Source organism: Malaya genurostris, chromosome 1, assembly GCF_030247185.1.
Source record: "Malaya genurostris strain Urasoe2022 chromosome 1, Malgen_1.1, whole genome shotgun sequence".
In the NCBI taxonomy this organism is placed as follows: Eukaryota; Metazoa; Arthropoda; class Insecta; order Diptera; family Culicidae; genus Malaya; species Malaya genurostris.
Genome location: NC_080570.1, coordinates 21,862,814 through 21,877,676, shown reverse-complemented (window position 1 = coordinate 21,877,676; position 14,863 = coordinate 21,862,814). Strand labels below are relative to the sequence as shown.

General features: G+C 38.2%; 1 protein-coding gene across 1 annotated transcript in view; it reads right to left on the bottom strand.

Moving 5' to 3' along the window:
* The window catches only part of LOC131434592 (calexcitin-1-like), a 147,828-nt gene that overhangs the window by 27,068 nt on the left and 105,897 nt on the right, over positions 1-14,863 (bottom strand). Inside the window, exon 5 of the mRNA XM_058601446.1 lies at positions 10,500-10,576. Coding sequence (XP_058457429.1) covers positions 10,500-10,576 — 77 coding nt within the window. The remainder of the gene's footprint in view (positions 1-10,499; positions 10,577-14,863) is intronic.

Below are 14,863 nucleotides of genomic sequence, written 5' to 3'. Positions count from 1 at the left end.
CTCAGATCAACCGTTGTAGCATAATAAAAGAAAGCAAACTCATATTACCACCACTAACAGCAGTGGTGCTAGATACATTAAGGAATGAGCCATCGTTCGGACCTTGTGTCGGTTTTTCTTTAATAACATTTTTTACAGATGTCGGATTATGTTACAGTCTTCGAAAGTTTTCTTCCTCATTAAATTTCCTATAAAAATTACATGCCCGCTGATTTTTAATGTGGAACACATTTTTGTTTTCTATATAGGGGTGCAAACTAGAAACCCAAGAAAAATACACGTAGAAATGTGGTCAGGTTTTGAACAATTACAGCTCAATCAATTTTATATCAATTATTAATATCATGTCACCATTTGATTGGAAATATTTCTACGTATTGATTTGAATGTTCATAGCCATGTATTTTTAATTGTATATCATTGAAATGTTGGTTAATAGCTAGCAGTGTCCTATTTTATTTGCAAAAAATCTCCGGCATACCGGATTTCCCTGCCATAGTCGACGGTTTTGAAGGAGTAAGCGATATATCAAAGGGAAAGCAGCGCTCTGATTGGTCAAATGATGCAAAAGCGAAGCTGTTAGAAGCACGCGAAGCTATAAATAGAAGCAAAATTATAGCTAACGTTTCAGTCCTACGCGTAGCCTGCTAGATGTAGGTTGTTGCTAGACAGCAAGACAGAAAGTGCCATAAAACGATTTGAAGCTTTAATTGCTATGCCCTGATCTTGTGTCATGAAAGATTGGATGAAATCCCATGTTATGTCGTTTCGCCTGGGAAATTGACAAGTACCCAAGGGAAAATTTTGAGTGCATAAGATTAATTTCTAATTTATATAAGATGGGCTCGATTGATAATAAGGAAAAGTTTATCGCTGCAACCGAAATCGCAGAATGGTAGTAATGGTAGAGAAACGCTATAAAAATAACTACTTGTGTACAAAACTTGAACACAAGCTTGGCGAAAAGAAGCTTAAATATCGATATCTGTATCGCAATCATGTACAAACATATAATTGCATACATTTGGGTTATTGATGTAATTTCGTCGGCTAAAAAAATACAAATCATGACAAATCTACACCCCGATTCTGCAATCCGACGGATTTGTGATACGAACAAATCTAAACTTTCGTTCGAGTTCGAATTTTGCATTCTTTATTCCGTTCGACTTGTATGATTCGATCGACTCTCGTTCGGGAACACTTGAAATTTCGAACACTAACCATCAAAGCTGTCAAAACTACTTACACTTCTATATTATTTATATTATTAATTTCTTAGTAAACGAAACTGTCACACTTGTATAAACAAATTTTCTAAACGATTCTAAACCGAACATAAGTAATACGTAAGCAAGTCGATCGAGTAATGTTCGAAAATTTAACAACTCGAACGAATGATATTCGAGTTCATACCCAAATCGAACGGAATGCAGAACAGAAATTGCACATTCGATCGGAATATTTCGAATCGATCGACGTACAGAATAGGGGTGATAGTCTATATTCTGGGTTCGCGTGTTCGGTGTTGGTTCATAATAAAGACTAAGCAGACTCCTCGTGCATTTGCGGATTCAAAAGTGTGACGATTAATTGAAAATGTCGATCATTAGAAATTTTGGTTGCCTTGTTCCACATCAATGGCTCGAACAACCCCTTGGGGCTGATCCTTGTAGTTTTTGAGTATATAGGGTGACCTCCAGATGATTTTTTTGTTAAAAATTAGTTTTTCCATACTAAATCCCATACAAACTTTGAACCGCGGGCGCGAAAATATAGTTTCTCCTATCGAGATAAAATTCTGTATGGTGCTTATGGGACCCAAAAGGAACACGAAAAGTTTAGTGGAGCTGAAATCAATATTTTGTCCCACCCTAGTGTGCATCATTGAAGCGAGATCTGGCTATGCTCACTCGACGACAGAACAAATTCATCATTGCTGGGGACCTGAACGCACGGCATGAGCTGTGGGGAAACAGAAGACAGAATCGAAACGGATTCGTACTTGCCGAAGATTACGAAGCTGGACAATACAACATCTTCGCTCCGGATCAACCAACGCGACTTTCCAGATCGGGAGTTCATTCCATTTTGGATATATTCATCAGCAACATCGCCATAGACAGCTCTCCGGTTGTCTTCTACGAGCTCTCTTCTGACCACTTTCCAGTAATATTGACGTTGGGATCTTCACCAGAAACAGTGCCTATTCAACCACGGAGGAACTATTATCGCACCGATTGGGTCCAATTTCAACAAATCGCCGACCAACTTATTAATATCAATGTTCCACTAGATTCCCCGATGGAAATCGATGCGGCCCTATCTTCCTTCCAGCATTCAATCACAGTCGCTCGTGATAGGACGGTTCCAGTACAACATATGCCGAGTTCCTCTCTTCAAATCGACAGTGTCACCAAGAAACTCATCCGACTTCGGAATATCTACCGGAGGCAGTATCAACGAACTGGCATCCTAGATAGGAAGACTACTTATAACAACTTAACTAGGATAATCCAGGAAAGGATATCTGAGCTTCGCAACAGGAACTTCCAGCAAAAGCTTCGAGAAATTCTCCCACATTCAAAGCCCTTCTGGTCCTTAACGAAGGTGCTTAAGAAAAAACCGAAGCCTATTCCTCCTCTGATGTCACCCCAGGACGCAGCTGAAGGAATACCTTTAATCACACCAGTAGAGAAGGCAAATGCGCTAGGCCAGCAGTTTGTGTGTTCTCACAATTTAGGACTCAACATTGTTAGTCCATATGAAAGAGCCGTTGCTGATAGCGTAGCTGAGGTTGACCAATCTGACAGCTTAGTTCCTGAGGAAAGTAGAGTCACTGCGAATGAGCTGATGGCTTTTGTGAAAAAATCCAAAAATATGAAGGCCCCCGGTTTCGACAACACATTCAACATTGAGCTGAAACATTTGAGTATTCGCTCATTTGTCTTCTTAGCTAAACTTTTTAACAGGTGCTGGGAGCTTGGTTACTTCCCTTCAATGTGGAAGTTAGCTAAAGTTATCCCAGTTTTGAAACCGGGGAAAGATCCTTCCTTTTCCAAGAGCTATCGGCCCATCAGCTTACTCTCTGCCCTATCCAAGCTGTTTGAAAAGTCAATACAAAGGCGAATTCTTGCTTTTGCAGATGAACAGGATATATTTCTGGAAGAACAGTTTGGGTTCCGGAAAGGAAGATCCACCATCCACCAGCTCACAAGGGTTAACAACGTCATCCAGCAAAACAAATCAGTGTCCAAAACGACTGCCATGGCAATATTGGATATTGAAAAGGCATTCGATAATGTGTGGCACGATGGACTGGTGTTTAAACTGCATCGGTATAATTTTCCCATGTATCTTATTAAAATTATCAAAAATTATCTTGCAGATAGAGCATTCCAGGTTTCTCTGAATAATGCACTTTCAGAAAGATTTACTATTCCTGCTGGTGTACCCCAGGGAAGTATCCTAGGTCCCATTCTATACAACATTTTCACATCAGACATCCCACCTCTTCCAGGTGGTGGTGTTCTGTCACAATTTGCTGATGATACTGCCATTCTTTACAAAGGTCGTGTCATTATGGCTCTGAAAAATAAACTACAGACAGGTCTGGATGCTTTAACAGAATATTTTACAAGCTGGAAAATTGTGATCAATGCAGCAAAAACTCAGGTCATCTTGTTTCCACATTCAAGATCTCCAAAACTTGTTCCATCAGACGAATGCAGAATACGATTCGGTGATGAGGTCATTCAATGGTCCGATGAAGTTATCTATCTAGGACTCACCTTTGACAGACATCTGATATTCAGGTCACATGTTGACAAAATCGTTCAAAAATGCAGCATACTCATTAGGTCTCTGTATCCGCTGATTTGTAGAACATCTAAACTATGCCTGAAGAATCAGATGGCTGTCTATAAACAAATCATCTACCCCGCAATTGAATACGCAGTCCCTGTTTGGCGGGGTTGTGCACGAACACACAAACTTAGGCTTCAATGCATTCAAAGTAAGATCTTAAAGATGATTCTAAATCTACCCCCTTGGACAAGGACTAGTGAAGTACATGAGATGGCCTCACTGGATATACTAGAACAAAAATTCGAACAATACTGCACGAAATTTGAAGAGAGGTGCTCAATCTCTGAAATGCAAATAATTCAAAATTTGTACGTATTAGGTTAGGGATAGTTATAAGTAGGTAGACATTTTATAAATAATTAAAATAAATATTATGATTAAACATTAGTATGTAAAACAAGAGTAACTAAAACACCTATTATTAATAACGAATCGTATGAACAACAAAGATGAAAGGCCAAAGGGTCAAAACACTTGTACTGTAAAATGTTGATGTAATACACAAAAATAAGATTAATAAACAGATATTTATGCAGGTCGCATCTCTCATTCGCTTGCTGGCCATCTAGGCGCGAGGACCAGCCAGCAGCAGCAGCGGGAGTTCAACTTTCCACCAGCAGCGAGAGAGAATGCACCTTCTGCGTGGTTAATAAAAACCTCAAACGCTCAGGTCGCATCTCTCATTCGCTTGCTGGCCATCGAGGCGCGAGGACCAGCCAGCAGCAGCAGCGGGAGTTAAACTTTCCACCAGCAGCGAGAGAGAATGCACCTTCTGCGTGGTTAATAAAAACCTCAAACGCTCAGGTCGCATCTCTCATTCGCTTGCTGGCCATCGAGGCGAGAGGACCAGCCAGCAGCAGCAGCGGGAGTTAAACTTTCCACCAGCAGCGAGAGAGAATGCACCTTCTGCGTGGTTAATAAAAACCTCAAACGCTCAGGTCGCATCTCTTTAAATAAATATTATGATTAAACATTAGTATGTAAAACAAGAGTAACTAAAACACCTAATATTAATAACGAATCGTATGAACAACAAAGATGAAAAGCCAAAGGGTCAAAACACTTGTACTGTAAAATGTTGATGTAATACACAAAAATAAGATTAATAAACAGATATTTATGCAAAAAAAAAAAAAAAAAAAAAAGGTCGCATCCCTCATTCGCTTGCTGGCCATCGAGGCGAGAGGACCAGCCAGCAGCAGCAGCGGGAGTTAAACTTTCCACCAGCAGCGAGAGAGAATGCACCTTCTGCGTGGTTAATAAAAACCTCAAACGCTCAGGTCGCATCTCTCATTCGCTTGCTGGCCATCGAGGCGAGAGGACCAGCCAGCAGCAGCAGCGGGAGTTAAACTATTAACCAGCAGCGAGAGAGAATGCACCTTCTGCGTGGTTAAAAACCTCAAACGCTCAGGTCGCATCTCTCATTCGCTTGCTGACCATCGAGGCGCGAGGACCAGCCAGCAGCAGCAGCGAGAGTTAACCAGCAGCGACGGAGAATGCACCTTCTGCGTGGTTAAAAACCTCAAACGCTCAGGTCGCATCTCTCATTCGCTTGCTCGCCATCAAGGCGAGAACCAGCAGCGACTGAAACTGGATTCTGAGTCTGTTATTGGATCTAAATTTAGGTCTTGAACTCAGGGTCCAGTTCTCTATTCCAGACTTCTATTCGGTTCTTCTTAGAACCATAATAATACTCCTAAAGAATTATGCGGAATTTACTTTACTGTACCTCTATACAACCCATTTTTGTCGTGAATACGACTTACTTTACTATGGGGTGCCTTTTCAAAATTTACCCTCTGAGAGAGTAATAAGTTTCTGATCGTGAATATCTATCGTTGTATCTAATGAATCAACATAATACTTGCGACATGCCGACATGGAAATATGATCACAATTTTATGATAAAATTTTCAGTTTTGAGACATAGTCTCAAATAATTCAAAATTAAACTTTTCTGAAATGTTTGGTATAAACGAGTATCAAAGAGGATAATTCATAAGGCGCGTTTGCCTTTCTCGTATTTTTAAAGCTCATAGCTCAGTGATCTGTGAAAGGATTTATATAATCTAACTACCAATAGAATCGAAATTTTTCAATTTAAACGTGTATAGCAAAAGCAATGAAGTATTTCAATAGTACACTATTGAAAAACCTGTCTCATTTGCTCCATGTCAACACCAGCCAATCAGAACGCGGTCTAAGGAAGAGAACAAAATATCTGCTGCTGTACAACAAATCGTCCGGGAAAAATGTTCCGAAAAGTGGTGAATATCACAGTGAGTTCCTCAATTTGGTCCTTGTGAATGCTAGAAACGAATGCCTACAGCATATTGATAGTTTTTTTCAATAAATTATGCAAATCCGAAATGAAATAATCGACAATAAAATTCTGTATGCGGCTATTTTCATAGCCGTTAGGACCGCCCATTAGTGAAAAAGCTACAAACGAAATCACATAAAAGGAAATCTCTTAACAAAAATTCAATCAGTTTGGATTCAATCGCCACTGCGAGCAGATGTGTTTTGTGTCGTCTGCACGCTTTCGACAAGAGCGATTACGTCACAGCTGCCAGTCATTAGCATTGGGAAAAAACAACGGTGGAGAGCATTGCACAATATCAGCTGTTCTAATGGCTCTAAAAGTTTTCTAAAGAACTATTAGGATTTGTTGTTTGCAAATCGTAGGGAAATATCCTCAGTTTACTGCAAATCAAGAACAGTTTGCTTAGATTTGTGCACTTTTCGCTGTGTGAAATTCACAGTAATCGAGATCAAGTGAAGCGTTCTTTGTTTTTGCGAAAAATGTGAAAAAGGGGAATGCGTACATAATTCATACAATTGATATTCGGAAGTGTTAAGGAACATGTCAGTTGTTTTCGTATTCACGACATCCAGTTATGTCTCTGACATTACCCACCCGCCTTTTTTTCACTATTTTTTCGCTATTTCCGGAGCCGGAAGTCAGATAAATTGCAGCTACTTTGATTAGGCTTAGAACACCTTTAATTCGTAACTAAGCATATGAAAAGGGTATCTCCGAGAAAAATGAGTTCTCACAAATATTGCATAAGCTGACATTTTTCAATCTCGACGAACTGATTCGAATTTATGGTCCAAAATGAGATAGTACTTGAATAAACCAATGTAACTCTCCTGCTCGTTTCACTTGACATATACGCTTCTGGCAAAATCAGACAAAACTAGGTTGAACTTCGCTGGACTAGATGAGATATTGCGGGATTATTTTTGTTAGGAATAAAAAAGTTTATTATCCTGAAGAAGCCCAGAATTTAGAGAGATTTGCCCCGTAGCTTACAAATACATAAATCGAAGAAAAAATGTATCAAAAACGTGCCTTCAAATTATTTCGAAAGAAACCATTTTACTCTAAAACACCAAACAAAATGAATGATTTTAACAAACAAAAGCGTAAGTCGGAATACTAATTTTTAGAAGTTAACATCTTATCATTTATTTCATCTGCCAAATGTATGAATTCAAAGCACTACAAATATTATCTTTATCTAAAGTTATTTAATTTTAAACTGATTTTGCAAGCTGAATTTATTGTAAAATTGTGTGTCAAGAAATTGACCGGAACGCACAAGTAACATCTTTGTTATTTTTATCAGTATATTGAGTGAAACAAACTAATCCACTGGGAAAAAAATAATTATCGTGTTTTGTAGTTTCAAGCAGAAATATTTGCTATATCAAACCAGATTTCCTATTGTCAATTTCAGTAAAAAAGATTTCATTGCATGAAACTCAAATTTAATTATTTTCACAACTTTTTTCCCTATGTGTACCAATAAAAACTATCGGCTGGTTTGTTCGAAATTCTGGTTTTCCAAATTTTAAACAATAGCACAAATCGTAAGCGGTTCGAACTGTTTTATTCGTCACTGTTAGTTGTTGTTATCGAAAACGCGACCAAAATAAATTACTTGTTCTTTGGAAAAAAAAGTCTTCTGCACTCGGCTTCTAGAATCCACAATTTTAGGACACTTCAGCGCTTAGTTTTCATTAAAACTAGAAAAAAGATGTATATAAATCTCAATAATAGCACACCGGCTGAATATGAAGACGTTTTCCCAGCTTTTGATGAAGTTTTTCAACTATTTTTATAAACCCACCGATATTTGCACCCATGAATAGTTAGTTCACTATTTGCCGCTTGGGAAGCGCTTCAGTCATATGCCACATACAGCGTGTGACTCAGCAAACTTGTTGCGTGACTGAAGATGTGGCTGCCGTAGTGTTGCATCGTTGCGTTGTATCATTGATTGGCCTGGGGGCTATACAGTTGCGATTCTTCAGTCGTTGTCTACTAGGGTAAGGGCTCCCTATTTCATCTCATTTGTAAGGACGTCGCCTTCAAACCCCGATTTAGCCACTAAAATCACTGTAACTATTTCATATTACTACTTCATTCGCCTTGCTCCACGTTGAGAATTGATTCACATTTCTTGAAAATTCAACTAATATTTATAAAACAGCTAAAAACACTAATGATGTTTTCACTACTCTGCTCCTAATTTCATCTCAATGGATTTTTATCCATCCTATCGTTGATCTTTTATTCATCCTATAAATTAGCAATGGCGACAGCAATCAAAACAAAATATTCCACTATTACACTCTCACCCGCATACGCATGGCTGACTAAACTGCCAGCTGGAAAAATATGGCTGGCATGCATTCTGGTGACCAACTGCCTCACCGCTGCCAGATATACAACTCAAACGATACAATCGTATCCACCAGGATTTTTCCACATTATTACTGGTAAAAAATTTACTCGTTGAATTATCTAATTAATGGGGCATTGACTTACGGAGATCTAAAGAACTATCTTTTAACATCATTTTATTAGTGAAAACAGATAGAACAGATATAGACTTTCTATGCAAAGTAATACATATTTTCTATGAAAATATCTGGCATCTCTGTGCACAGCCGTTGAAACACACACACTTCACAGCGTTATGTTGGCGTATAGCGGAATAAAACCAGTGCTACTAGATTTGCCACAATGGTTATTTCATTAGTATTTAACACGTTCTTTCTGGTAATATTCGAAGTTGAAACAGTTTTATTGAAATATTAATATCAATAATATAATTAAACTAATGTCACGGATACCAAAAACATACTTTTTGATGATAATTTGAAGAAGATAAACAATTTTTGTTTTGTAACGTTATGAGATAACTTGGCAACTTTGCGAAACCAAATGAGATGAAAACAAAGCGCAATCAAGTGAACGAAGTGAAAAACTTTCATCTTATATTTTTTAAGACTTTTATTGCTTGTCGGGTAATTTTTGAAGTTTTTAATCGTTTACCAAGCAAGTGGCAAGTGAACATAACTAATTATGGAGTCATCCAACATTCAATGGTAGTGTAATTGTGCGAAATAGTGATCATGTTTTGAGACGAATCGATTAGTAGATATTCAGAAACATGACGAACTGTAAATCTTGAGACGAAAATGTGTCCTAAATTGAAAAGTGAGTTTATTTTATATGAAAAAAACGATCACCGAAGAATTTAAAACCATTTCTTTCAATAGGAAAGTGTGACAATAGCTTTTCAAATCATTTTAAAACATTTCACAGATTGCTTCCGGTAGGTTGTAAAATATTATTCATGTTCAAAGTTATGAGGTGAAGGGATGAGATGGAAATAGGAGCTCAGATGAAATAGAGAGCCGTTGCCCTACGATCCGTACAAATTGGTATTTCCAAAACCAATACGGAATTTCCAACTGGTTTCTGGTTCCGGCGCAACAGAAATCGGATGTTGCACTTGAGTCGAAATTCATTTAGAAATCGTAATAAATTTCGTATCAAATATTAAACGATTTGATTCAGTTTCGACATCAGATTGACGAGAAAACGTCCGTAAAGCTGAACGTCTAGGGAGGCCTCTACGTTCGTAATAATGAAATCAATTCTCTAATGAAGGAGATGACAAGCATGTTTCTGTTGTTGCTGGAATATTAAGTCGAACAAATTCCGAGCTGCTTCCACTAAAAAATTAGCTCTACTTCTAAAAATATGATTAGGGTAGGCTTAGCAAATTTTTTTTTGGGGCTTTCACTTGTTCAGCAATCACCCTCATCAGGATAAGGCATCTATTTTCTGTTTTTTTCTTTCGTTCAACTTCCCCGCCTTAATACGGTATCAGGCTTAGGAAAAATCAATTTATATTCATGAGTGTGTTAATAATGTTAATAACCGTTCAGGGAAACAAGTAAGGCGGGTCGAAAATTTGAGGGTAAAATCTGAAGGAAAATCGCACCCTGTCATGCCTTCACACGTACTCGCTCGTACAGATTGACGTGTTCCGGTCATACTCGGCAAACATCGGACGGACACTTGTTGGCATTCCACAGAAAAAAAAACTCGCGTTCTAATTCTAATAATAGTCCCAGCTGTGTCGACCGGAGTACAAGAGAATGGACGTTGTTTCTGTGCATGAATTATACCATTATCAATTATCACTGATTAAACATTTAGGAGGCATACGTTCTGTTCGTACGGCGTACCACAAACTACTCGTTCCAAATTGTCGCCTAGCACAAGGACGAAGGTGATGACTCTCCAGCCTCCTCTCTATACTCACCTCAACTGCCAGTCAAGCACGGAGTCCGGATCCCGCGCGTACTCATCCCACATTTTGCACCACTCCTCGACCGAGACCTGCGCGAACAGGGAGGAAAAAAGAGAGAAAAACGGAAGTCACTATTAGTTCTGGGTGGGAAAAAAGTTTCGGGCCGATGTGCAGAGGTCGTCTGATGCTGTCGTACCGTGTTGATGTTGAGTGAGCCTAAAGGAGGAATAACCGCCCAAACTAGAAACAATATTCCGAACCGCATTGTTCCTGAATGTTTGTTTTATCAACCGACGGAAAATTCGTCCCCCCCCCCTTTTTTTTTTGGTGCTAAAACTTTAAACGCTTGGAACCATTTTTGTGATGGACTGTAGTTTGTTTGTATGTATTCGGTTGGGTTTAAGCGTAGGTGATGATGATGACCTCAGATCAGTGAGAAAGATTTTATGAAAGTTGACATTTTTTCTGCGCGTTTTTTCAACAGAAAAAAGAGAAAAACTAAGAGCTAAAATTTTCAATCTTTCCCAAGAAATCGTTAATGACGTGCGATTTAACAAAAACCATAATAATTGGCAATCTAACGCAAAGCTAATTTTACCTGGTGCGCCATCTAAGTTTGATTATTTGAACCTTTCTTTTTTTTCGTTACAGATGAGAATGGGTCCATAATCTCGAGGCTCTTCAAACAGGAATGGGCATTTATCAAATAACAGAGAGATCTGAGTCTAGATAGTCGAATAACACTTTTATGTTACCGTGATATCAGAGTGGAATGAGAAATGTTGACTTATTATCGTGAAATATCAATATCATTTTGTAATTTCGATTGCTCAACAGCTTTTATTTCTTCCAATCAAGCTTTACTTATAATGGCTCAACCAATTCGCATCCGGCAGAACTGCTGCCTTAACATAAAACCAATTCTTTCTCCATCGACTCAATCTTATCGCTTCAGAAACCCCAGCATCGTTGCGAGGTAGACCACAATCAATCGATCCTTGTGAGACAAACTTGCTGAAGTTATTTTTTCTGTTCTCCTTTTTTTTTTTCTTCAAAGAATGTCTGCACGTTCGTGGGTGTGGGTGTGTGTGTGTACACAATGTAGCCGACACGAGCGTGTTTCATTATCCCATCATCGAGTACGGGGCACGTTAAAGCGAAATTGGCACTTTTCTCTCACATTTGCTTTTCGATAAGCAGAGTAAAAATCTGACATGTAGAACCATTCCACGGAAGTGGTGCTAAAAGGAATGACATTCAAACAAGATATTTTCCAAGGAAGCATCTTGTGGCGTGCGAAAAAAAAATAGATCGAGCAGAACTTGTCAAGCTTGAGCGCATCGGGGAGCAACTGTGCAGTGAAAGGATAATTTAATTTTATGCTTTATACAAGGGTATAATTGAATTAACCTTCGAGAAACGGTGATGGCGATCAGCTTCAAAGCAAAAACACGTGGTCGAGTGTGTCGAGATGACAGTGTCAATCTTGATGAGCGCATTGACATCTCTTGATGCCACATTATGGATTGGATGCGAAGATGAACTAGCTTGTCATTCGCGGAATGGCCAAAAAAAGAATAGTTTTCTTTGTCTTGAATGTGATGATTTGTCTATTACATTAGTTCTAGAACCCTGATACAAAATTTAGGTCTAAAATGCAGTTCCAGATTCAAAAATAAGTTCTTGGTCGCAGGAACATTGTGAAACATCAAAGAACTAACTGCGATATTTTATTTCATCGGCATTTTTGCTCTCGCTAGTTTCACCTTGTTGACTGGACACGTATAGTGACGTAGTATTTAAAGGAATCTTTTCTTGCAGTTAGGGTAAATTTATTACCTTTCGTTCGCCTAATGGGAGGAAAGAAATGGCAATTATTTCCAACTTTGTTCAGCGAAAGAAGCTTATGTACCAAAAAACTATTTAAGATAATGGAACAACCATTAAAAAACTAGCGTAAATTCAAATTATTTTGGCACGCAGTTGGTCGACCGAAACTTTTTTTTTTTCGATTTCTTTTGTCCCGCTTAATTTAATTATGACGGAGATTAATCGCTCTCTAGTATAGATATACCGCTATAACTCGGGAAGCGAAAAAGTGGGAGCTCGCACAATTCACATAATCAATCAATTAATTAAAATTTTTTTTCTGTATTCAAAAGTTTTAAGGAAGCGGAAGTTAGTTTATTTGAAGTCACGTCATCCAGTTATGTCTCTGTATACTTCATCCAAGATTTTCAAGTATATAGGGCAATTTAAGATCATACGTTTAATGACAACACGAGATCCTTTTTCACGCATAGTTTAAACTCAAGTAGATTGAAAAATTTCAATTTATGAAAATAATTACTATCATGCTATTTCGTGGTGAAAACCAGCCGTTGTAAGGGTTTGCCATCTGCATTCGTTCAAACTCAAGTAAATTGAAAAATTCGTCCAAATTTTTTCTAAATACATCGGATATGTCAAAACAATCACCATAACGCTATCTCGTGGTGATCACTCTGATTGGATTCTTCAATTGTTAGTTTTTTTTATATTTTTTCTCTAGAATCAAGCACTAACATATAAAATCATGTGTAAAAATGGGTAAAAAATCACAATATTTCAGTGACTTTTCGTTGTATGTTTGATTCATATTTATAGAGAAATGAAATATCATGATAGGAGTTTCTTTTATTCGCTAATTTACACAAGTTTTATCATCCGAATCAAATATTTATGTGAGGGTCCGAAAATGGATTTGAAAGTGCTTACATGAAAGTGATTAAACATGAAAAATCTTCAGAAATGTTGTAAAATTTGCTTAATCTCTGCATGGCGAACACTTTCACTTGAGACACAATTTTGGGTGCAACATTCACTTCACGTCAAAACTCAAAAATTTATATGGATTTGTCTGGGTCTACTATATACAGGGCCCGCCATCTTTTTTTTTAAACTAGCGGTTATTTCGACATTGGTAACCTTAATGTCACTTCTGATTTGACAGAAACTTAGTTTTATCCTTCCGCTGAACGAAAATGGTTGTGTATACGCTTGAGGAACGCGTGAAGTTTTACTTTGAAAATCAGCTCGGAGAAGACGCCGATTTTTGCCAAAAAATCATCTTCTTGGATGAGGGACATTTTCATCTCAGCGGGTATGTTAATAAGCAAAATTGTCGAATCTGGGGGACGGAAAATCCGCATGTTATCATGGAGAAGCCGATGCATCTTCAGAGAGTGACGGTTTGGTGCGGATTTTGGTCTGGCGGCATCATTGGGCCATTTTTCTTCGAAAATGAGGCAGGAGCCGCCGCCATGGTCAATGGCGAGCGCTACCGCGCCATGATTAGCGATTGGTTCTTCCCGTTACTTCAAGAGAAAGACTTGGACACCATTTGGTTCCAACAAGACGGTGCTCCGTGCCACACAGCCAACGCTACGATCGATCTGCTGCGCACAGTCTTCGAAGATCGAATTATCAGTCGAAATTCGGATGTCGTTTGGCAGCCTCGGAGCTTCATTTTCAGTGAGCAAAAAAAGGTATCACCATCTATCGTATAGAGGCCAAAACCGTAAAGATCTGGCGAGATCTGACAAAATCTAGGAAAATTTGGAAAATCTGCAAAAAATCTGATTAGTTTAAGTGTCTGGCTAAGCAAGAAAAATCTGGCATTTGCCAGATAAATCTGGCAATGCTGGCTGTTGGTTAAAATGACAAGTTTATTTTTGTTTTATTCCGTTCCAATTCTCGTGTGATTTATGCGACATGGATAAAAAGTTGCCTTTAACACTGAGGAAAATCGTGTGATAAGTGTTAAAATTGTTGTAGTATACTTCTATAACAGACACGAGGATTTTGTTATCGTTCCGGAACGTAGTGAAACGTTTTGAAAGATCGCGGCGAATAGTCGAGTTGGTGGTAGTAGTGTTTCCAACGTATAGCAAATTTGAAATTTGCACAGGATTTTGACAAATTCAGGTTTTCTCTTTGCATTATACAGTGATTGTTAAATTTACTAGTATACTTTCCACATTCACAGAACTTAAAAATAAATTGAACTTAAATCCTATTGAAATTAATAATGCTGAATGATGATCCGAAAAACAAAATATGTAATTTCAAACTACATTATTACCGACGATACTGACAACACTTTTTATACCATCCTGCAGTAACCCACTTGTACGCGGCGGGCAGATTTTCCCCAGTCTTCTGACGGTTACCAGAATTCCTCACAAACGGGAATATAAATGTCAACAACTTGTACTTGCTTATGCAAATGCCAACCAATCCCGAGCTGATCCGAAACTGGTTTTTGAAGTTAATTAACATTTATCAGGTCCTGTCCTAGGTTGAACCAAACGAGTAAAGTAAATAAACATTATTTG